The following is a 26,037-nucleotide window of genomic DNA, read 5'->3' on the forward strand; positions in this document are numbered from 1 at the left end:
ACCAGTTAGCGTCGGACGGTGAAACCAAGTTCGAAATAGGAACACGGATCAAGAAGGCCAGGGCTGCTTTTGCGAGTTTACGAAATGTAAATATGGAGATCCAATCAGATTAGTCAACGCACCAAATTTCGAATAAAATCTGTGTTGTTATACGCCAGTGAGACTTGGTGTGTATAAGCAGAGATTACGTAGAAACTGCAAGTATTTATCAACCGATGTCTACGTTTTATAATTTTGCCTGGTGGCCTCTCAATTGGATTTCGAATGCTGAGCTCCATCGACAACGCATAGCATAGCATAGCATAGCATAGCATAGTTACGGTGTACTTCGTAGATTGGACACTAGTGATACTCATGTTTTTCTTTTGAAATCCTTATCCAGATTGCTATCAGAAATCAAGGTGGGCGTGGTCCTTGATTTCAATCTAGGATTAATATCACAAAAGCATGAGGATTACTACTCCTGGCCACGCCCATCTTCACCGTAACTTGGGAGGGGAAGGAAGTGTTGATGTAATACTTACTTAACGAGAGGCCCCCGACTCAGCGACACCCTCATAAGTACCACGGAGTTGGATATTGGGGAAGGTATTCGTTGGGTCAGGATTTGCCTGTAGCTGACAATATGACCGTGGTAGATCTTACACCGTAACACACCACGCAAAGGTGTCTACCCAGCGTTACGGGGTAATGCTGAGCTCCATCGACAACGCCATCAAAAACTGATTTCGACAGGAACTCGAGAGCGTGAATGGAGGTGGGTGACGGCGTAGCCTCAACAAGGAAATAAAGGAGTTGACATTAATCTGACCTGGGCCCAGGTCAAGGCTAAAGCGAGCAGCCGTCCAGGATGGAGATCTTTTACGTTGGCCCTATGTGCATCCAGGGGTCCTCAGGATACATGAGTGAGTTCCAGGGAATCAATATTCGAACAACGCCTAACAATAAACCTTTTGTCGTCAACAGAGTTTGTTACTAATTTTGTAATCATAGTTAGATTCTCGAATATTTCCATAAAAGCAGGAACTATGATACAAAAAAAAAACTAAATTAGCTGTAGAGATAATGCAAAATAACGGGATAAAAAGTTAGCAACAAAATTGTCTTCTTTTTTGTTGCTGACAAAAATGTTCGGATCTTTGTCATTATTATCTCCGACAAAAACAAAGCTTTGTCGTTGATTCTCTTTTGTCGCTTGTTTCGCCTGCGCATCGTAGAAAAATTGATTCCCTGGTGAGTTCCTTTCAACAGAATGTCTTATTGGGCCAGAAGACATTTTCGGCCAAACGTTCAATTAGCAGGGTGGTAAGTGAGACGGGAAATTGGGAAACGCGGGAAATATGCAGGAAATGCGGAAAAAAGTAGGAAATTTCCTGAAATTATCCAAAAATTCGGGAAAAAAAGTCATCAGGTTTCATTTCATTAATTCATGGTGTAAAGCATGAAAAAAATCGTTTACTATTTAAATGCATGGAGTTTTCCACGTAACGTTTGAAACTATTTGAAGAACTCTCCGTCTTGTTCATAATGAAAATTATATTGGAACCAGATTTCTTTTGTTGACTCTAGAGATCTTCTCGGTAGTAATGATGGAAAGCAACAAGCCTCCTACGCTTCGGTAGGTTTCGGAAGGAAGTCTCCGAGAGTCCTAGAAAAAGCTAATTAGCATTTCGTTTCTTGAACACGATGATTTCTTGAAAGCGACTCGAGTTTTGTCTGGAGACTTGTCGATCGTAGTCGAGTATATCCGATATAGATTAATTAACAATCGTAAACCAGTACAGTAACGATTCGCTGGTTGGGCCACGACCTCGACCCAACTAACGAATTCGGATTTTTAGTTGGGCTAATTGACAGTCATTTGAACACACGGGACTGACACTTCAATACCTCCACCATAGTTCGTTCCGTAGCCAACATTGAAAATTCCGCACTGACAGCCATAAGGAGAATCATGAGAAAGAAAGAGATAGGTGCGTTCCAGACTGACAGTTTCATAAACGACAAGAAGAAGAAACGAGACTGCATCTATACTACGAAAACACAACCAAAACAACAGACCCCCGTTTGAACACGTGTATTTCGACTTGAACATCACAAATGATGTCCAGTGACGCCCAATCCCGTTTTCCGTGTTTACATTGAATTTTGACGTACGATTGCTATTTAGTTGGGCCATGACCCAACCAGCAGAGGCCCAACTAAAAAGTGACCCAAGTATTAAAATCCCAACCAGCGAATCCTGACTGTATAAATACGAAGAAAAGACTGGCATTAGCAATGAAGTATGATGCCATAATAAGATCAGGATGTGTAGCAATAGTAGAAATAATCAAGTCCATATTAATTCTCTGGTCAAGGTAAAATAAGCTTGAGCTTGAGCTTGATTGACTGCTCGTAGTTGCTACTCCATTATGACCAGATCAGCTGTTCTTGCACAGGGAACCAACAGATGTAAGCTTGGTGCTAGCACACATTTTCAATGTACAAGTACTGGTGATCTCATTTGTTAGGTCATACTGGCGCCTGCCACGTCAGAATGCAAGTCAATGTAGGGAAGGGGGAGGAAATGATGATGCAATTACTCGCCCACTGCAAGCCGAATATACCTCTGCACTTGCCATGAGTTCATGCGGAATTTGTTTGAATTTTTGGGTTGGGTTCTTGGTTAACGAGCTGCCAATGTGATAGATAGGAGAAGGCAACTAGTGGAATTTCTAATTGGATGTAGGAAACCGAGCTCTATAGTTCATTTCCAATTCTAGCAGAATAATGTTAGAATACCTAAGTTGAAGGTATAGGAATAGTAATGGAACCGGTATGGAAGTCCATTTCCAGTTCTAGCGATTGCTAGAACATGAGAAATATAGAGAAAGATACAAAGTAGGATAATGTAACGGACCTGGGATTGAACCCACGACCTCCTGCGTATGAGGCAGAAGCAGTAGCCATATGACTACCAAGGCCGCTTCTCTGGTCAAGGTAAAATAAGTCTCAAGAACTGAAAATAGATTAAGGAAAAAATTAGAGATAGGTAACAACATAAAGGTTATTATTATTAATTTTTCTTAATCATAGAGATTTGCAGCCCTAGGCTGACTCATCTGTGAAACATGAAGGTGTTGGAGAAAATGGATGTCAAAATATTGGCAGATGCAAAAATGTTTATTCGCTCAACGAATTCTTCAATTTACTTAAAGTTTACTCTAGACAAACATTTGAAAAGGGGGTAAAAGCCAAAATTTATTTTCCCGGTTCCTCGTCTATACACATAGACAAGGAACTGAAAAGAATAAATTATGGTTGTTACACCCTTCACAAATGTTGGTCTAGAACTATCCATTTTTCAAATAATTAGAGCAGAATCCGCAATGATTCAAATTGTTCTGGGCTGTCATTTTGAATCTAAAACATTTATTTTCCCAGCAGTTGTTCTACATTCATATTTTATAACAGTTGATTTTCAAAAGCTTAAAACTGTTATACCGCTCAGTTCTATTTTCTGCGGATTTGAACTTCGAATCAATCACGAGATTCAAATATTTTTCAATTGGTTTGGTGTATGGATGCGTCATTTTGTTGATGATTCAATCCACTTTGAAATTTCGGCGGCTTTTTAGAAGCAACATAATTATTTCATGAAATGAAGAATTCTTCAAATATGAATAGCACATTGCTGGGGAAACCAACGAGTTCGTTCTATTTTATTCAAGATTCAAACTAGAATTATAGTGTTCAAAAATTTGCAATGAAACTAAATCATTGCTGATTTGATTCTAGAAACCTTAACAAATTTACCTTAAATCAGTCAAAGCATTCACTGAGACAGTATATGCATAAGTATTAGATTGCTAATGTCGCTCATGTTCGCCTGATTAACATTTAGGTCACTTTGATCTGGCAGCCAAAGTACCGGTACTACAAGTGTCAAACCAATGTTGATGATGAAACAAACATGTACTACAGCATGATGCATAATAAATGGCAAAGTTAGGCTTGTGGAATCATATTTTGGCAAAATGCTTTTAATGACTACAGCGCCACTAGCGTTCTAGTACTTATGCTTCTACTACTGAGACAATCCAGCATTTTACGAGCGCTAATGGCCGCCACAATCAAGCTCAGTTTTTGGTAGGGTGGAAACAGTTTGAAGTTTGGCTTGTGTCGTTTGACATAAAAACGATATGTTTCCATCATCAAAATGATTGAATCACGATGATGATGATTGCTGCGATGTCAAACGACACAAGCCAAACGTCAAATCGATTGTACCCCACCAGAACATGAGATAAATTGGGGCGGCCATTAGCGCACGTAAAATGCTGGATAAAATAAGATAGAATATTGTCGGCGTAGCACCCAGTTAGAATTCGGAAGTCGGGACTTCCGAACCGAACTTTCTTCCGAAGTTTTATTTGTCAAACTAATTGATGCGTTGTTAAGCGCATCTTTAGGCGAATCCAGCGCACTACTTCCGAAGTTGGGAAAGTTGCCTGTATCTGGAGAAAAATCCAACTTCGGTATAAAAAGCGGTATAAATTTATTCCGGATGCACAATATTTGACAGTAAACGTCGAGGAGTAGGAGATTGAGGGTTTGTGTCTTTACAAGACACGTGGATTCTTTTCCACAAATCGCATATCAATTTGTCCATTTCGAAACTTGTGCTGTGCATGTGCACAGCTAAGATATTTAACAAAAAAATATTATTATTATTGTCTTTATTAACGAGATTTTCGGCCTTTAGATCTCTTCCAAGCTCCGATTGACGGAATGGTGCCACCCGTTACTCGCCATCGGAGCGAATGCTGTCACCTCCGAACGACAATTCAAGTACAGAGCAGTGCTTTCTACTCGAATTGTCCACGAAAATCTACTTCCTCCAGTGACATTTCGATCAGCAGAGGGCGGTGCCACCCGCTTACTCACTGTCTACCAATGTCACCGGGAATTCCGCTGCTACTTGGACCTACTCCTGTAGGTCCTGGTCCCGGGATGGGCACTACCGTAAAGTAGTGTAGCCCTGGTCGATGCGTTTCCACACATACGCCAACTATTCAAATCTGTTCGATCATTTTTCTCATATTCATAGACATATGAGTCATGGTCCGTTAGTGATGAGTTAACGCTTCATGCATATCATTCGTACCTTGTTGCCATATTTTACCATTAATGCCATCGACTTGCATTAGATGACATTTAATTGCCTACTTCACGGTTGATTCCCAGCAATACGCACAGAGCTTTCATAGCTTGGTTACACCATACATTCAAGAGTTTGAGATATGAGAAGATTTATAGTTCGCCCCAAACTATTTTTTTAAGAGTTATCAAGTATGTTTAAAGGAACTTATGCTTTGTTTTTTTTTTCTATTTACTTAATCATCAATACTACAATCTCGTGACTTTACCAAAACATAAAAATAAAGAAAAAGTCAATTTAAAGCACATTTAGAATAAAATATGACCATGCACGAGTTTTTGTTTAATGTACGGCCGAGTTTGAATGTACGACTGCATGAATATCGGCCAAATGGCTTTCAGGCTTATTATTTTCGGCCAAATTACCCTACATACTTAGTTTTTATTTCTGTAACTTCGGAGAATTATTTACTAATTCTTAGTAAAACATGTTTGCTGGGGCTCGGCTGTGCGAATCTCGGTAAAAGTTGAACAAATTGCTGAGATCCCGGTTAAAAATTAAATGTGTATGTGATACGTAATTTGGTATCACTTAGAACTCATTACATGCTTGCTTGTGTTATCAGTCCTTTGGGATTTCCAGTGTTTCGATAAATGAATTTTTTAACTCGATTAATACAAAATTGCTGGAGTTCATTATTGACCGTTCTAGCAACCACGTTAACCACGAGCGTCTTCTTTATTCATGGCTGTACCAGTACAGATCATCAGAGGTTTCGTCGTTAACTGTTCGACGCAGCTGTTTACGGAGGAATAACTAACTTCAACAAGGGACTAGGGTATGCGATAACACAGAAATCAGACGTGGAAAAGATCATCGTGTATAATCAGACAGCAAATTCACGAAAGCCACAGAAATAGTGAAAAACATCGTAGCAGACGCCATCAAAGGAGGACAGCACACGGGGCATCGAAGCATGATGAGAGGAAGATTTTGAAGGCGAAACCAGTCTACTTCATGAAAGCGGTCAAAGGTAACGCAGTAGTGATAATGGACAAAGAGGACTTCGACGAGCATCAACGGAGAACCTTACAGACATTTGAGAGCGTCTTCGCTACCAGGATTAATAAGACAAACGAAGAAAACGATAAAGGAGGTTAGGCGAACATCGGAGAAGCTTGAGTGAAGACGGTAAACCCGGTGCTACCTAGGATTAGTAAGTATGTATGCCGAAATCATTCCCAAGCAGGTCAGTGATCAACACCCATGAGTTCGCCCAGAAGCTGCTGGAATCAGGACACATCGAATGAATAGGCGTACAGTCAAACCTCCATGAGTCGATGTTCTATGACTCGATATGTAAACTATTTTCTGGGTTGCAGCGATGGTCCCTTCAAACAACTTTACATTGATTTTTTATTCCACATCTCAACATGAGTCGATGGTCTCTAGCAGCATTGTTCCCTAGCGTAACAGTGGAAGACGTTCTGAATCTTCTGGAGGATTGACTGCTAACACAAAGGACGAAACAGATGACCTTAACCTGGCAATCACATTCTGTGGAAACTACTACAAACATACCGATGCGATGTGAGATCCGCTATCACCGGTTTTGTACGAACAAATCATGGCGAATTTGGAGAACAACCTACAGGAACAATGAGCACTACCCGACGACATTTTCAGCATCCTCAACCGAAAGGATCTATCCAGAATTTTGGAAGCGATAAACATTGTACATAATCAATCCTCATGCTTTAAATCATTTGCAAATGGATATCGTAAGATCTTCCCAATATTTTTATAACGATTATTAAATATTTTTTTTAATTTAATTAAATAACAAATTTTGTTCGTGACGTGATCTTGATTAAAAATAAACGATGCAAAACCATACATTGTTCAGGTTAATGTCAAGTACAGATGCTGCAGAATCTAATGACTATTTTTGAGTTCTAAATTATTTGTCCATAAATAAGTGACAACTGTGCCGAATGGTACATAAGCTGTTTTTTGTATAAGGCTTTTTTCAGTTCTCATTGTGACTAAAAACATGATATTTTCATCGTAAATAAAATTAGATTGTCCCAAAAAATTCAATTTAAATCAGCTTCGTTGCTTTGTTTCTTTTGTTTCGGTATTTTCATGTACGCACCACACACGTTAGACACTGATTGGAAGCATCGCATGCTTTTCCGAGATTTTGTCGGTAAATACGCTTTATTCTGCAAACGTGACTATGTCCGCATCGCTTTGTTTGCTTCCATTCTGCAGAGAATCCTCATTCCTTTGCATGACTAGAGCACTGGAAAAATTCCACACTTCACCATTATATTTAAATCCGGCCGAAACTTTCCATCTGCCTTTTATTGTGTGCCTTAGCACCAGTTCAATACTAAAAGGGAATCCTTTCTCCCTCTAACAATACATTCATAAAACGGCAGGCAATTACAAGAGCATTGTATGATAACTAAACAGCACGTGTGTGTTCGCCGCACTTTCATCGAATTAGAATCTCATTGGCACTAACAAAACAGCTTTGACTGTCCTATTAGAAATAACGTTTGATTTGAATCCATTTGTTTGATCATGCTTTGCTTTATGCGTGCAGGAATACATTATCAATACAAATTTCTACAAAATTCAAAAAATCTGATACAAAAAAAAAATGAATCACAAGAAAAAGCCTGCTTTTCTATTGTTTTCCTTTCTCTCTTTTTTCTCTCTCTTTTCCGTGCGCGTGTGTGAACCACCACAACCAAAAACCAAAACAATATCAAAAAAAATCACATCCTCCACCAGCGTCACGCGGCGGAAGCAAACAAACAGTCAACAAACAATTCCGACTCTGCCAATAGTAGTCCCCGTAGTAGTATTAGTGCTTGCCGTCATCATTTGTGCTCTTGTTTCTCGAATATTCTAGCTCGTTGTAGCAATGTAATTCTAGTTTGGAGTCCGCCTGGGCGGACTCGACCGCGTCCCACTGCTGTAATCAATATTAACGGATTGCTTTTTTCTCTCTCCCCTTTTCTCTTTCATTTCGTTTTCGATTGTTATTTTTTATCTTTTTTTTTTCGTTTTACTTTCGCATTTTCGACATTTTCTTTTCCTATCAAATACATTACGTCATCGTGTCGCCACCGCTCTCTCCCTTTTGTTTTCCGATCCCTTTAGTTACGTAAACAAAGTCAGTTTAACGCTAGGAAAAAGTTCCAATTTGCTATCCTATGTATTAGAGCAATGGTTAGAATAAAGAGGCTACGGTACACGCCGGAACCGTTGCGGGCCGAGGACGCACTCAGAGACCCCTACCGCATCAAGGTGCTGCGAAAGGTGAGTAAAACTCTTAAAAAAATATTTGTTAAATTTGTATCAACGACATGGGCCAGTATTAATTTGAGTTTTATGATGCAACACTGAAATACTGACTGATTTGTTTGGTTTTAAAAGCATTGTTGTAGCACATTTGATGAATCTGTCGTGCTTACAGAAACAGACTGACCATATGGTTTTATGGTTTTGTAAGCACATAATAGATTAGTTCTTAAATCTATGTTATTAGGGCTGGTTTCAATAGAGGTAATAAACTATAGAGGACGATTGTCGCTGCGGTTCCCTTTGTTATCGTTCCCAAACATGTTGGGTACCTATCTGTCAAAACGTACTGATTTTTCCTTTGTTGACATTTAGTGCCCTATCCTCGCCAGCAAAAGATGTTTCGCCAGTGACGACAGCGACAAGCTTCCTCTATAGTTTATTACCTCTATTCTGGTTTCCGAAAAAAAATCAAAAGGGTTATGCATAAGACTCAATCGGCCGACAAAAAATACGTAAAACAGTTTAGTGCTTTAAGGAATGTAGTGCCATTATGCATGTTTGTAATAAGATAATTCATTTGATTTCTTATGTCACTGGTCTCGAACAAAACTGGCATAACTAAAACAAAGTGGAATTCAAAGTTTCCACTTGAAAACCAATACCAAAATAAGAATGTTTAAAACCTTGAAAACTAAAATAAGAATGTTGCGTTAATATTTCATTTGAGTGCTGCTGACGCAGAGGACAGCCACACGATTATTAACGGTTCAATAGCTGAAGACGCCACCTTTGCGAATAAATTCTCTGCAGAAACCAACACCAATGACCGCCAATGCACAGTGGTTAAAATCCCGAAAAACGTAATCGTCAGCTTTTTCGGTATGAAATCGTGTTTTAAATATCATAGTATGTTCAGCAAGTATGTTGCATACATCAAGGGGTATCATTTGAGTAATTTGTTATTTTTTATCAATTCTCGCTTAACTTTTCGAAAGGATCTAAGTTACATTTTTTCATGAATTTATTTAAATAGCGCAATCAACAGAACAACATGAAAGCTATTGATTACTGTTTTCAAATTAATTCATGAAAAAATGTTACTTAGGTCCTTTTGAAAAGTTAAGCGAGAATTCACCTAAAAGAGAGATAGAAATTTTATTTTTTTCAAAATATTTTTGAAACGAAATGGCGTCTTTGGGAAAGCTGTTAGAAATAATGTACAGAAAAACTTTGTCAAATACACTACGGGTCTATCTATTGAAACAAACAAAATATGACACAATTTTAGATAATGGGTCATTTAACCCTATAAAAACCGGTATACAATGAATAACTTTGCATGTTCGAATTTTTTAGGTTAACAATGCTCTAGAAACTGTCACATGTTACATGAAACTGTCACTGGACGCCATGTATTCGCTAGTCACTTTTCCCTTCCCCTTCCCCTTTGAACTCCCAGCAGTAATTTCCCTTGAAAAAGGCCAAATACATTCGGCCGAAACGTCGGGTAATTTCAAAATCTAGCCGTTTTGATTATCCTCAGACTGAGAAAGCCACATCCATAAGCAACTTTAATTCCAGTCGACAATTAACAATAAACTCCCAGCTTAACTTTATTCCGAATTTAATCTGATTTAGGAGCTGCTTCCAGACCACTCGGTTCTGCAGACGCCTCCGATGCGAAAAATTTCACTTGAGTGCCGCTGCCGGCCATACCACCGCTACACCTTTGATGACCTCAAACAATTCTATCGCTGCGACCGCCGTTGTCGGTGGGACCGCTACCGGACCGGACGTTATCGTCCGCTGTCCATCGAATCCCGATCGAAAATGACGCGTGAGCGAAAAAAGGGTCTTTTTATTCACAGAGAAAATAAAGCTGTGAGCCAAAGGGTCCGTAACTTACATCAATATTCGTGTTGGGAATGTATGAAATTTTTTACTGTGTTTAAAGTTTTCAACAGTTTTACGTAAATAATCAAAAGTTTCAATGAAATTGGCAAATTGGTGGAGAGTTTCCGAGTCGATTAATATTTAAATCTCAAAATTCAATCGGCAATGGTAATCTATTTTTTTATTTAATAATTTATTTTTAATTTATCTGACAACTTAGTCTTAATGAATAAAACTAAAGGTAACGGTTTCAGTAGTAGCGACGTTACCCTTTCATAATCATGAACATAAAATCATAAAATTTGTCAGTTATGATAATTATGGTTCATGATTTTGGGAACTTTTTTCTTAGCACTCTATAATGCTCATAGCCGAAAAAACGCATGACCAATTACACTTCGATTGTTCCATTCCCAAGTAGCAATGATGGCCGAGAAGCAGCGCGCTGGGCTCTTACTCAGTAGACTCGAATTCGATCCTCGTGTTAAACTTCTTTCGGAAAATCCTCTGAAAAGGGCTTTGTGAATTCATCCGGCAATTCCATTGGATCTTCTTTTTGCTTTTAGTAAAACCAAAAAAAACTATCTAGCACGAATTATTCCGAAAATTTAGTTGAATGTTTTTTTTCTGAAATTTATAAAAGAATGAAATAGAAAATCCTAAAAGAATTTTCGGAAGGGTTTCGAACGGAAATGTCAAAGGAATTTCCAGATGAAATTTTCCAAGGAATTCTTGAAGTAATTTTTGAAGAGATTTTCGAAGAAAAATGCTAAAGGAATACCCGAAGGACTTGAGGAACTTCTAGGGCGGGTGCACCAATCGTCGCCATACTCAAGAGCAAATGTTTTAAATAAATAAATAAAGGAGGATTCCAAGGTTTTTTTTATTCTAAATTTTAAGGAATGATTTCTTACGGAATTACTGGAAGAATTTGTTTTATAGAATTTTGAAATTTTGGAAGGGTTTCCTAAAACAATTTCCGTAGGTATTCTTAAAAGATTTTCCTAAGATCTAAATCCTAAAGATCCTTAAAAAATTCCGAAGGAATTTCTAAAATAATTTTGGAAGAAATCCCAAAAAAGAATCTATAAAGGAATTCTTGAATGAATCATTAGAAAAATGTCCAAAGGAATTTATGGAGGAATTTCTCAAGAAATTCTTTAGATATTTCCGAAAATAATTTGGACTTACCGAGAAGCAAAATAATTTCCGTAGGTAAACCTGAAGGAATTTCCTAAGGCTTTTCCATATGTATATCCGAAGAATTTTCCAAAATAATTCCTGAAGGAATTTCCAAAGGAGATAAATCCTGAAATTCCTTTAGAAATTCTTCATAATATTCCTTCGAAAATTCGAAAAAGGGATTATAATAATAAATCAAAAATTCATTCGGAAATTCCTTTATGAATTCTTTAAAGAATTTCTCCAGTTCTCCAGAGAATGGGTCATCGCTCTCACCGGCAATATGGAGATCGTAAAGCAAAATCATTCAAAAAGGTCTCTTATATTTCAGTCTTCTAGCCCTAAGATACATTCAATCTATTCCACAAACATTCTAAGTAGTTGAAACAGTGACACATTCCCCCTCCACGACGGTACCTACAACACCTACGGACATTGTTTAAGGAATACTTTCATAAATTCTATTAAGAGAAAACATTCCGAATCTTCTTTGTGAAGGATATTTCTTCAGAATATATTCCAAGAATTCTGCTAGTACTCTCGAGAAATTCCTCTGGAAACTCTAGGAAGAAAATTTATTCGAAACTTTTCTCAGGAATTTCTTCAGAACTTCCTCCTTCTTTCTTCTAGGAATTCTTACAGAAATTTCTTTAGACCTTCGGATATTCCTTTTGAAATTCCTTCGGAATTTCCTTTGAGTATTCTTTCATGAATTTCTTCACAAATTTTTTTAGAAATTCTTTTTTTTTTTGAAGAATTCTTTCATCAAAATTTCCGGAAAGGAATTTTACATTGTTTTAATAAACAAATTTCAGGAGAAATTTGCAAATTCCTTTCTGGAGGTTTTTCTAAAGAATCATATCTTCAAATGAACTAGAGAGGGAATTTTATAGATTATTCCTGGAGGAGTTTCCGAAGAAGTAATTCCTGAAGGAATTTCCAAAGAACAACCTGAATAGATTTTGAACAAGAATTCTTAAATGAATTGATAAACGAATCAATGCAAAAAATTCCAATAAAATACGCACTGAAATGTTCATATAAATTTCTAGATTTCTACAGGAATTCTTTCGGAAATTACTTCAGAAACTGCTGCAAGAATTCGTTCAGGAACATCTGAAGGCATTCCTTCAGAAATTCTGCCAGAAATTTCTCCGAGAATTTCTTCAAAAATCCGGACATTCAGTAGTAAAACGAACCCTGATTTGATTCTGTAATTAAGACCCGCAAAAAAAAACTAAAAATATCGGGATTGCTACGGATATTATCAATCCCTTGCGAATTTAGTTCAGGAGTTACTTCGGAAATTTCTCCAGCATTCATCCAAGTGAGATTTCATAAAATAATGTTCGTTCAGAAAATTCTCCAGACTTTTTTTTCGTGAAAATATCCTCAGGAATTAATTCGATTAGTCATCCAGAAATTCTTTCAGGAGTTCCATCGTAAATTTCTTCTCTCTCCTTAAAGAATTTCTTAAAAATATCCTCCGCAAATGAATCTAGAAATACCTACACATATTCTTCAAGTAAGTGTCGGCGATTCCTCCAAAAAATTGTCTAAGTTTTCTTTTAGAAACTCCTCCGGGATTTCTTTTAGGAATAGATAACCTGATAATAGATAAGAAATTCTGAAAGTGTTGCTAAATACTTTCAGAAAATCCAAATCCTCGACTCCCGTAATACCGCCGGAATTTCTTTCAAGAGCTTCCGAACGAATTCCTAAAGAAATTTCGGAAAGAAGTCCTGAAGCAATTTCCGAAATTCTCTTTCTCTGTGCATTCCTCCAAGAATTCCTTCGAAATTTCTTCCAGGGATTTTTTCGGCAAATTCTCAGGAAATTAGTTCGGAGATAGATCTAGAAATTCTTTGCGAAATACATCAAGTTATTCCTTCAAAAATTCCTAAAGGAAAACCTTAATATATCCATAAGGAATTCTTGCGTCTTAAGAATTTCTTCGGAAATACCTTCCAAAATTTTTTAGAATTTTTTTCGGAAATTCCTCAACGAATTCTTTAAAGAATTTGTTCGAAAATTCTCTTAGAAATTTCATTGGAAATTCCTTTGGAAAATTTTGTCGGAATTCCCACGGAATTTTTTTCGGGAAAATAACTACGGAGATGTTTCAGAAAAACCTTCCGAAATTCCCTTAGACATTTTCTTTCGGATTTTTTTTTATGATTTCTGGAAATTGCTTTAGGAATTTCTGCGGAAATTAATTTAAGAGTTCCTTCGATGTTTTTTTTTAGGAAATTTCTGCAACAATTATAACGGGAATTTTTTGAAACCTTCGGAATGCCTGTCATAAGACGAGTTCTAATACTATTCCATTAAATTCCACTACGTTGCAATCCTTACAGATCTCAACCGTTTCCAGTGTCCCGTATATTACTCAACTCGGAAGTACGATTCTAAAGAGTTTTCTTCCCTCTGGGTTGTTTATTATTAGATCCATCACAAGTGTTTACTAATTTATTACTGATTTTCATGTAATTTGTTAGGAGATAATAAACTACTGTTTTCGATAATGTTGTTTTTAAATTTGCTTGCTCTTGAAGCACGACTCTAAATTCAGAATTGTGCATTATTACCAGTAGCTCTTTGATTTGATAGGGACACGGCAGTTATTTCCGTCCATCGTCATAGGGGCTAAAACCATCGAAAGCAACATCCATTTGCTTTAGCTCCACTATAGCAGAACGTATCTCCTGAGCTTAAGATTTGATACGAATGAGTTTGTCAAAAAAGTGTCTATTTTATTGGTTTTCGAGACTATGACGAAAAGACGAAAATACCTGCCTTAACCCTAATTGATTTTTTTATAATTCGGAACCATAATTTTAAAACTGATTTTGTAAACAATAACTTCTCACGTTGCTGGAGCATATCCTCTTCTTTCATTCAATGGCGGTGGATTGCGTGGGTGGGCACAAATAAGCCCACCAGAGACGTAAGAAGCTGTGGTTTACAACAGCAATTTCGTCTTTTCGAAGTGTTGGTTAACTTCATTTACTTTCCACTTTCTCCATATTACAATTTTATGCAAAATAAAATTGAAATTTTTTATTATTTTTATCAGCACCGTTAACACCGATTCTGATTGTTGTTCAGAACCGGTATTTTCGGTACTGGAAATCGCTGGTATTTTCGGTACCGTTACTACTGGTACCACAACCCTAGTCAATAGATGATCAAGAACACTAAACTTTTTTTTTTCTCAAAAATACAAGTTTCACTTTTCAAGTTTTTTTTGTTATAGACATCTTCTTTTCGGACATAGATTTTTTTCGCGTCCGTCCTTTACCATGACATACTTCGCCATTTCCCTCACCCAAAAATACGTATTCTGGTAAAAAATACGAAAATCAAGTTTTTGTTCAGGAATGTATAAAGAATCAGTGGAATGAGTCGAATTAATTTGTTAGCGATTCGAAATATCGACCATCCTTCTGTTACTTGTTTGCAACAATTCCGTTATACCCACCTTCAACTGTTTATCGCACAACGTCTTACTAAAATTTCCCAAAAATTAGATTGGTATTTTTAGTGAACTCTTTCTACATAGTACCTAATAATACTGTCAAATTTGAATTTAATTAGTGTGTTCTGTTATTAATTTAATTAGTAATGTTATCCGTAAGGTACACCGGGGCAAGTTGAAACGGTTTTTTCAAAGTTGAACTTTGAAGTGCTATAAGAAAATCGCTCTTTGATAAATTTTGAATACGTTTGCGGTGTTTGCTAGTTCGGGCCAAAGATTATACATACAAAATAAGCAACTTCACCAAACTTTTTTCATAAATATTTTGTATACTGTAATTACTTTATTATGTGCATCGTTTCAACTTGCCCCGCGTATCGGGGGCAATCACAATATATGTACTCAATGAGACTCAAGACTCACGAGGTTGTAAAGGTGACTGAATTCGCATAAGAGTCCCATGTAATTTTTTGACGATTTTGATTTTCTTTCTAGAAATTAGCTTAAAATTGTCTCCTGTTTAAGAAAAATTGATGACATAGTAGGCTTTGTTCTAAAAATTTGAAAACCAAATCCCAAATTGTGTTGCCTTATCTTGATAGGTATTTACTCGCATAAAAGTCACATTCCAGATATTGATCGAAAAATAAATTTAAGTATGGTCCATTCAATTGTCTCATATCAATATATTCAAATAAAGAATATTATGTAAAATTTATGGAAAGATTGCATTTTTTTTTTATTTCTTAGATTTTTTGTATTTTATCATGCAAAACAAATCATGCCAAAATTCAATGGCAAATTACTCAAGTCGGATAAAACTGACTTGGGACTCTTCTGCGAAAAAGGGGAGTATACAACAAAGTCACAAGAGTAATTTTCAGGGACCAAATTCTAGAGAACGTACTACGCTAGAAATTTATCAGATTGATTACCTCCGACTGGTGACCACTCGGATTACTTTTCAGGATGGTTCATTTTTTGGTTCACTTGAATTGTGCGCTAGATAAATTTGGTTGTGGCTTTTTAATAAATTCACATTAAGGTCACTCCTGACGGAATCCAAGTTTCAAAGTGCTCGCGTTTTCGGGGGCACACCACTCGATACGGAGGCGGTGCACAACTGTCGATTTTGTTGATGTAGCTTTGCTGCGTCGCAGCATGCGTGAAAAAATATAAATGACAGTTGTGCGTTGCTTCCGTATCGAGTGGTGTGCCCCCGAAAACGCGAGCATTTTGAAACTTGGATTCCGTCAGGAGTGACCTTAATCAACCAGCGTATCTCTCATAAACTCTTTTATTGGAGAATGAGGGGGCTGAATAAGTGAAAGGTGGAGTAAACAAAATGTTTACATGCTCTTTGTTCTATTTTTTTTTGAGTCAGTGCTGACTACGAGAAAAAGTAGATTAAGAATCTCGAAACTTGACCATGCGGTTTAAACATGGCCCCTTTTCATTTTCTTTTTTAGTCTAGATTGTAGGAGGGTTGCTTTCATGACGGGATGGGCGGATATTTATTAAATTTATTTTCAGAAATTTGGACATTTTTGTAAATTTATGTTTTCCGAATGTATTTACGGACTATGTTGAATATCAGAAAAAAAATTAATTGCGAGGGAGACGTTTTGAATCGTTGTTTCAACTTGTCCGCACCACACATTTCTATTTGCCCCAATGGGTTTGAATTGCGGAGCGATTTCAAACGACCGAAATATTACGCATTGCAAGAAAAATTTGGAATAATAGAAAATTCAAAGCGCCTCTAATGAATATTTTCCTGGCTAAAGATCGAAGGAAGCTAATGCTAAATGTGTTTATATTTATAATTATGACATTTCGATTCAAATATGTCGTCTGAAGAACAACTGGATTAGTGGGAAAATTTTGAGGAATTCAGCCCAGAACTTCGGATAATGAAGGTGGCAAATAAGCAACAAATTAATAAATTGATTAATTGGAAAACTCATCAGTTTTTGTTTGGGAATTTTCTGGGAAAGCTCAATGTTTTATAGTTTTTCCAATTCCAATTCGAGCTCTTCCCTCAAATAATCAAATGGCCACTGAATTTCAAGGAATGGAAAATAGAAGTTGAAACTATGTGCAAGGTATCTTTCCTGGCTAAGATGTAATGAGGTTTCACAATAAGCTCAGTTTCACTAACAGAGCTGCATGTAGGCCTCACCAAAGTGAACGTGTGCCGCTTAATTCACACTAGCCCAAGTCTTGGGTGTCTAGTGAGACTCTCCAGAAATATGACATGACGGCCCTGCTGCGAGACCGCAGGTTTGCACAGGTTCAATAAGTCGTCTTCAAAACCTATCATTACGAGCAACATAAATACTTACCTAAAACTATACGAAAGCATTCTTTTGAAATCAATTATTAAACCCTTCCATGTCTTCCATTTAAATTGCTGGGCAGTATGACAGTTCATTTGGTTGAATGTTTAGGCTCAATGCAACGCACACTATGCATGATTTGTTCTATGCGGGGATATACCTCTGCGCGTTATTTCCGCGAAGCTATCCAAATTTTTCTTTTTCTCCGTAATACAAAAATTAAAACGGATCTCCTATCGATTTTTCATAATCATTATGCTTGTTCAACATTGAATGATAACCTACTGTGAAAATTTGATGAACACACTCTTCCAAACATTATTTTGAGACCTGTTTTATTGGCACGTCAAAAAGTTGGTTAAAATTTTGCAAATGGCGAAAAATAAACATAGGCAGGGATTGCGTTTTTGTAGCTGCAATCTTCCGGGAATGGCAGTCAGAAGGTGCGTTCAGGGGAGTAGTTTGTTGTAAAAAATAAACAGGGCATTGGGTCATTTCCGATCCAAATTACAGCTTCCGTTTCAACTTACCCCGCATTTCAACTTGCCCCGGTGAAACTTAATTGAACTGAACACACTCACCCTCTAGACAAACCATTAAACAATTTGTATGTGTATCGCAATATTGTGTACCCACTAGAGTGGGACGGCATGATCATTTTTTTCAAATCAATTGTTTTTCGAAGCCATTCTTGGCCCTAAACAACTGTGCAGAATTTGAGGCCGATTGGTTGCTTCCTCGCTTTCCGCATATCGTTTGAAGTTTGTATGGAAATTAGTATGGGAGAATGTATATTTTTGCATTTTTACTTCTAGAGGTCTCAGTTCATCGTAAACCAAGTGGCACATTGCGTTAAAGTATAACCCAAAGGATGCCGAAAAACTTTGCCAAAGAAGGTTACGTTGCTGGAACGTCCACGACAGGGTTGTTAATCGATAAATTATCATCGTTAATTTAACGCCAACTTCGATAACGATAACACTTTTTCGATAATGCTTCGTTGACGATAAAATGAGCGTTGAATTAACGTTATCGTTATCGAGTTTTCGTTGATTTATCGATAATTATCGAGTTAACTGTAACATGTACTACAGTTTGAAGTGCAAATATTCACAAGTTGGATTTGCAATATCTATTTTAAAAATATTGTATCGCCTTACAATATTCGAGAACGCCTTTAAATCCTGGAACTAAATTGGGATTCAAGGAGGTCACCGAATTGACCAACACATTATTTCGTTCAATCATTAAAGTTCTTACAGAGTCGCAGTTCTACATAGTAGAGAATCTGAGAGCATTTTTAATGTCTACCTATACTTATGTTTAACCTAGCATTATTAACTTCTGTTTTGAAGATCCGGAGCACCCAGTTATCCAGCTTTCCACGCTCGCCATAATGGCGGCTGCTATAAATATTTCTGACAGTAACTGCTTCCGACGCCGAAGCGTATCCGACGCTGTCGTATCCAAGCAACAATTTACACTTTGTTTATTTATTAATTTCGGTGAAAAAACATTATCTCTACAGTCGGGTTAAAACAATGTCTCCATTTACGGAATATTTTTTATTAATTATTTATTTCGTAGGTTCGGGCGCTTATAAATGATTGATTGGGCGAGAAAAGTAGACAATACTTGGCGAACTGGTTCAGATTGCAGACGACTAAAAACTATACAAAAAAATATGGTCATTCAGGAGGACTAGGATAAATGCTTCAATTGCTTCAAACTGACGGCGATTTAAAAGAATCTCGGTTGCTTCCTTGTTCCGAGTGTACATCCGAAACGGGGTCATCGCAGCTGACTATGCTGTTCTCCTTTTTTAAATCAAGTGAGATTATTTGACAATTTCCAAATATCAGATTTATTGTCTTTAAAAAAAAATCGCTCTTAACCCACCTCACATCGCTTCTTACATCTCTTCTTACTTCCAAATTGTGAATTCCTGACTCCTAGAAGTTAACCAGATTTCAGCATAAATCACATTCTTTTATCAGAGACGTACTTTAATCTGAATCTGAAGTGCAATACATCTCAAAGACTACTGACGGCTCTAGTAGCACAGTTCACATCGATTTGGTTGCAGTAACTCCAATGTGACTGGATTTGGTCGCATATGAGTCACAGAGACTGATATGTAACAAGTGTGCTACTCGGGGGACTTCTACAAATTCTTGAAAACATTTCTGAAATTATCATGACCTTTCTGGAAATATATTATATTAGGAATCTTCAACGCCCTTTTAACTCAATTCGAACTTTTGGGAGAATTTGCGAAATTTTAGAGTTAAAACTTCAATCGATTTGTTGTAATTTCAAATCGAACTATTCATCGAAAAGCTTGTAAAAACTTTAAAACTTCATGAGAACGTTTGAAAACTTTTGTTTAGCTCAAGTGAAATGCCACGGAAATCACATGATGCTGGCCTCAACAGTGCAGTCAGTGGCGATGATCCCGTTTCGGTGCACTAGGAAGAAATATAATTGGGAACCGAGTTCAAATTGACGTCGGTCTGAAGTAATTTTAGCAATTCATCTATTCCATCCTCGATGAGCCCGACTTGTATCCGTTTTCAATTACAAACTAGACAATTCGTATAAGGAATTCAGTTGTCTGCAGTCGAACGTCCTTTTTGGTCCTTTTGGACAACTTTTCTCGCAATCAAATTACTTTCCTGGTAAACCTAAGTATTGCTGCATTCGTTCAATAATTTGTAAGCGCTTCAACCTGCAAAATGAATACAAATAAATATTCTGAAAATGGAGAAATAGTTTAAACTTGATTGTGTTTTTCTCTGAGAATAATAAATAAACAAAGTGTAAATGGTTGCTTAGATACGACAGCGTCGGATACACTTCGGCGTCGGAAGCAGTTACTGTCAGAAATATTTATAGCAGCCGCCATTATGGCGAGCGTGGAAAGCTGGATATGAATATTTTATGACTCACAGTTTAGACTAAACTTCTTAGTCTAACCAAATCATAGGAGACGAGTTTAGTCCACCAATCTGTTGAGAGAATGTTCACTCGGTACTGGTGCTGCCTGGAATGCAGCACTACAGATCGCTGCATCAAATAAATTTCTAGTACTTGGATCCCAATATATTGCCGATGACATCTATGCTGCATAGTGAAAAAAAAACGCTAACCACCAACGAGCACCTCACTTCTCATCGTTTCGTAGAGCAGCATGCATTAAGCAATAATTTTAGAGCTTCAATCAAAATTAACTCTGATCAACCAGCTGCAAACAATTTGTTCCATTCTCGACTTCTGTCAAAATTTTACACCAACTTTATTCGCGTAATCTAGTATTAATCATTATCGCAAAATTATCGAGTTAATTTACGTTAAATTATCGAACTACGATAATAATTCAGTTGATTCATCGTTATCGTAACAACCGATAACGTTGATCACAATCAACTTTATCGGCGATAACGATAAATTAACGATTAACAACCCTGGTCCACGAAAGAAGTTATAACGCTTCGAAGGGTGAGCGTTCAAACCATATGCGAAAAATCGTTTATTCTGCCAGCACAGCTGAGCTACGTGGACCGATAATTTAAGTGAGTGTTATTTCATAATTATTGATCTTATAGGGCTTTGGAGCTTTGGGAGTTATTCGGAATGATTTCACAGAGTAAAAATTTCGACAAGAAGGAAGATGGGTTTTGCTCTCCGACAACCATTGGTTGTCCGGTAGTGCTGGCACAAACATTGATTTTTGCATCTTTGAAGCGTAATAACAATTTTCGTTACTTTCTTTCAGTTACTTTTCATTTGTTTTTCTCATAAGAATGAAATAAGTGCAATGTAAAGTAAAATTGGAAAGTTTTTTCGCACTGTTATTCTTATTGGAAATGGCATCCCGCCAATTGCAATGGAATATTTTACCTACCATGTGCTTCGCAAACACTATGTAGGACCTTTGTGCACATTTTTGTTTTGCTCCGTGACCGGCGCCACGTACACTACCATGTACCTGCCTGGACGCACGCTTTGGAAATTTTTCCAGATCGGACACAACACGAGGATTGCTTTCATATGTCGGTACCCGACAACCAACTATAAAGAAGCACAGCTTTGGTTGAATACTTCATCAGTTGAGATTGAGACTTCGATTGAGTAACTACATACTGTAAAAAAATCACACTTTGCCCATTATGGATTATCGCATGGATGCATCCGCAAAGGAAAGCGTTGCGAATTTGAATATCGCCAAGGCAAAACCACTAGAAACGGTTAGTTTCAATTCTTGTGCAACTATTATTTCCAATCACAAATCAGTTAATATTTCAAGTGTTGTTTGTTTAAATTTATTGTTTGATTACCGAACTTGTTATCTGCATTGTGTTACTAATTATCCTTTTCATCTCCCGAACAGGTTATCGACGGCTGCGCATTTCGAGTGTACGGCCACTGGGTCAAGAAGGGCGAGGGCCAAAATCGGGCCGCCCTCTTCGAGAACACCCCTCGATGCGAGGTTTATAATCTTTATATCAACAGCCTTAACCGATAGGCTTTAGACCGGCCGGCGAGACGCGGCGTTAGCACGATGGACCGAAGGGTTCCCGACCGCGCAGTTCATAGAGCATACTTCTTCATGCCTCCTGCAGGTGGGCGTATAGAAGGGTACCCATCCAGCCTGTTCCTTAAAGCCGAGCGGAAGCTGTTGCGAGAGCCTGTGTGAAAGATTTGCGTGAATGGGACGCTACACAATGTGCGGTCTGCCATTATTGTGTGGAACTAAATGGAGTCGCTAAGAAGAGCAGATTTAAGAATTCTATAAAGTGATCACTCAGTCTTAATAGGGCAGAAATATTTAGTTCTTTAGTCAATAGATTAAGTTTTTTCAATTGCGTGTATGATTTTGATTTCCAATTTATACATTAATATTTATTATATTTCAACGCAGATTTTTTTTCGTATTTGGTGAGCTAAACCAGATCGAAAAATTTAAGATCTTATTGGATATCAATTTTCTATATTACTCTCATTAACATATGTTTTCTCTTAACTCATGTAGTCGTTTGGTTGCATTCTATAAACAGTATAACTACCTACTGATGAGACAAATATGTAAACAATGTTATCTAGATATTGAAAATTCCTGATTTTTTTGATATTATTAAGCAAAATCAAGTTTTCCTTTTCTCCAAAATGGAATTTATTTTTATACGGATGTTACTAATTGTGATTTGTCTTTAAGATCAATCGCGCAGATATATATCATCCAGGTAAGGTAGTGTAGTGAAAAGAATATGTATGTTAACCTTCAAGTAGCACATATATTTGGAAAATGTGTGTGGTTGAATTGTTAGCCAGATAGAACCACAAATTTTCACCTTTGCGTGAATTGCCTATAGCTTGAAATAAAGAGAAATGATACAATTCAATTGAATATTCTTAATGGAAAGAACATTTTCTAATACATATGATGACTGGGTATTTTATCAATGTATACTTCATTGTATTTACACAATGCACTATTTGTTAATATTTGATAATCGTTGATATTTTAAATAAAAAGTTTGTTCTAAAAAGAAGGAAACAATACTAAGTCATATTATAACCGTAACTAAGTAACTAAGGGCATTTTTTTCTTCCGAAATCCGATCATAAACGATTTCCATTCTTGGGCAGTGTTTCATCTAATCATGATCTTTCATCACGAAATACTAGGACAGACCCCAGAGATGTTAGCCACCATTTTTTCCCATTGGAGAGATAGGCGATGACAGTAGGGTGGTTGCCATTGTTATCAATAGACGTATTGAACATGAATTATTTTCTTCATTTGAAACCAAAGTTTTTGAAACCTTGGAAGTTTCTGTTGAAACAAATTTCGGACAATTCTCTTTTATTGCTGTAAACTTGCCTTTCCAGTGCAATGGACAGCAAAGGTATTTGTTGAGAGCAATTACAATGTTTTCGACTTAAACTAAACATAACATAATTTATGCTAAGGGTACAAGGAGCTAATCGTTGGAATAGAAGATTGCAACGATTTTTGTCTAAAATTGGAAATTATTTTGTTGGACATTTGTTGCCATGTCTCAATATTAGAAATTCTATGAAGTTCATTGGTACTATACCACGGAGGCAACTTCAGAATCATTTTCAAAATTTTATTTTGAATCCTCTAAAGTGCTTTCTTTCTGGTATTGCAGCAACTAGTCCATATTGGCACAGCATACAACATGGCTGGTCTAAAAAATTGTTTGTAAATCAAAAGTTTGTTCTTAAGACAAAGTGTTGATTTTCTGTTTATAAGTGGATATAGACACTTGATATATTTGTGACATTTGGCTTGAAGGCCTTCAATGTGACTTTTAAAAGTTAATTTTTGATCTAGCAGAAGTCCTAAATATTTGGCTTCGCTAGACCAACTAATTGGATCCCCATTCATAGCGACAATATGTCTGCTAGAAGGTTTCAAATAAGAAGCTGTCGGCTTATGTGGGAAAATTATAAGCTGAGTTTTGGAAGCATTCGGGGAAATTTTCCATTTTCGCAAGTAAGTGGAGAAAATATCCAAACTTTTTTGCAATCCACTACAAATGATACGAAGCCTTTGCCCTTCAGCTGAGAGGCCCGTGTCATCTGCAAACAAAGATTTTTGACACCCTGGTGGTAAATCAGGTAAGTCAGAAGTAAAAATGTTATTAAATATGGGCCCCATTATGCTGCCTTGGAGAACACTAGCTCTTAGAGGTAATCTATCAGATTTAGAATTCTGATAGTTCACTTTCAGTGAGCGATATGATAAATAATTTTGGATCAGTTTAATAATGTACAGAGGAAAATTAAAATTCATCAATTTTACAATCAAAGCTTCAATGCCAAACAGCAACTCCAGTCCAGTTTTGTTGAACCGAATTAAATTCGTAACTCTTAATATCTGATGAGTGTTTGAATGCCCATGGCGAAAACCAAATTGCTCATCAGAAGAATTGTCATTAAAATGAACCATCATTCTATTTAAAATAATCTTTTCAAACAGTTTGCTTATTGAAGAAAGCAAACTGATTGGGCGATAACTAGAAGCCTTAGCTGGATTTTTGTCCGCCTTCAAAATTGGAACAACATTTATCTGGAAAATATGCCAATTGAAAACATTTTTTAAATAAATTAACCAAAAAGGATAAAGAGCTCTCAGGAAGTTTTTTGATAAGTATGTAGAAAATACCATCATCACCCGCGCTTTCATATTTATAAATTTTCTAGTAATAGATCTCACTTCATCCAAATTAGTTCCCAAAGAAGGGTCAAAAACATCTTGGTTGAGAATGCCTTCGAAGCTCCGTGTAACCTGATCCTCAATTGGACTAGTGAGACCTAGACTAAAATTATGGGCACTCTCGAACTGCTGAGCAAGTTTTTGAGCCTTTTCGCCATTTGTTAATAAAATTTTATTCCCCTCTTTAAGCGCTGGAATTGGCTTTTGAGGTTTTTTTTTAAAGAATGTTCGTTAATTTCCAAAAGGGTTTCGAACTGGGATCCAACTTCGAGACATTATTTTCAAAATTGTTTTTTCTCAGAATAGCGAAACGTTTTATAATTTCATTTTGCAAATCTCGCCAAATAACTTTCAACGCGGGATCGCGAGTTCTTTGGTATTGCCTTCGCCTCACATTTTTAAGACGGATCAGTAGCTGAAGATCGTCGTCAATAATAATGGAGTTGAATTTAATTTCACATTTAGGAATTGCAATGCCTCTGGCTTCGACAATTAAATGTGTCAAAGATACGAGATAATATCACTTTTGGTATCGAGAGGAATATCAACATCAAAATTCCTATCGATATACGTTTTATATAAATCCCAATCAGCTAATTAAAAGTAGAGCTGATTGGATTATAAATGGCTTCTTGTGAGATTTCAAATGTCACAGGAAGGTGATCAGAGTCAAAGTCACCATGGCCACACAGCTGACTTGAATCCGTTAAAACTAAATCAATTCTAGACCAACATTTGAAAAGGGCGTAACAGCCAAAAATTTTTCCTTCTGATTCCTCGTCCACATATATAGCTATATATGTAGACGTAGAATCAGAAGGAATAAATTTTGGCTGTTACGCCCTTTTCAAATGTTGGTCTAGAATTGTAGAAGGATTTCGACTGGAAGAAAAGCAAGTTGGTCCATTGGGATTGAAAAGTAATTGAATAGTTGAATAGTAATATCCCGCAGAACAATCTTCAAATAAAATGTTACCATTGGAATTGCTTTGAGCATTATTCCATGAACGGTGGTTGGCATTGAAATCACCAATTATGAAAAATTTGGATTTGTTGCGAGTTAGAATTTGAAGATCAGCTCTCAACAAATTCCTTTGCTGCCCATTGCATTGGAAAGGCAAGTAGGCAATAAAATAGAATTGTTCAAAATTTGTTTCAACAGAAATTCCCAAGGTTTCGAAAACTTTGGTTTCAATCGAAGAATATAATTTATGTTTATGGCGACCCCACCACAAGGCGCTGTCAAGACGATCATTTATGTAGATAAAATAATTTGAATCTCTTTTGATGAAAAGACCAGGTTTTATTTTAAATATGTTTCAGTTATAATTGCAATGTGCACATTATGAACTGATAGGAAATTGAATAATTTATCTTCCTTACCCTTTAAAGAGCGGGCATTCCAATTTAAAATTTCCAAAAAAATATTTGGATCCAT

General features: G+C 36.8%; 1 protein-coding gene across 1 annotated transcript in view; it reads left to right on the forward strand.

The window, feature by feature from the left end:
* The window catches only part of LOC134204824 (phosphorylase b kinase gamma catalytic chain, skeletal muscle/heart isoform-like), a gene marked incomplete at its 5' end in the record, with an annotated part of 40,906 nt that extends 18,151 nt beyond the window's left edge, over positions 1-22,755 (forward strand). Inside the window, 2 exons of the mRNA XM_062679616.1 lie at positions 8,318-8,476; positions 21,744-22,755. Coding sequence (XP_062535600.1) covers positions 8,318-8,476; positions 21,744-21,878 — 294 coding nt within the window. The remainder of the gene's footprint in view (positions 1-8,317; positions 8,477-21,743) is intronic.
* Between the last annotated feature and the right edge of the window lie 3,282 nt (positions 22,756-26,037).

The sequence above is a fragment of the Armigeres subalbatus genome, unplaced genomic scaffold, assembly GCF_024139115.2.
Source record: "Armigeres subalbatus isolate Guangzhou_Male unplaced genomic scaffold, GZ_Asu_2 Contig93, whole genome shotgun sequence".
Lineage (NCBI taxonomy): Eukaryota > Metazoa > Arthropoda > Insecta > Diptera > Culicidae > Armigeres > Armigeres subalbatus.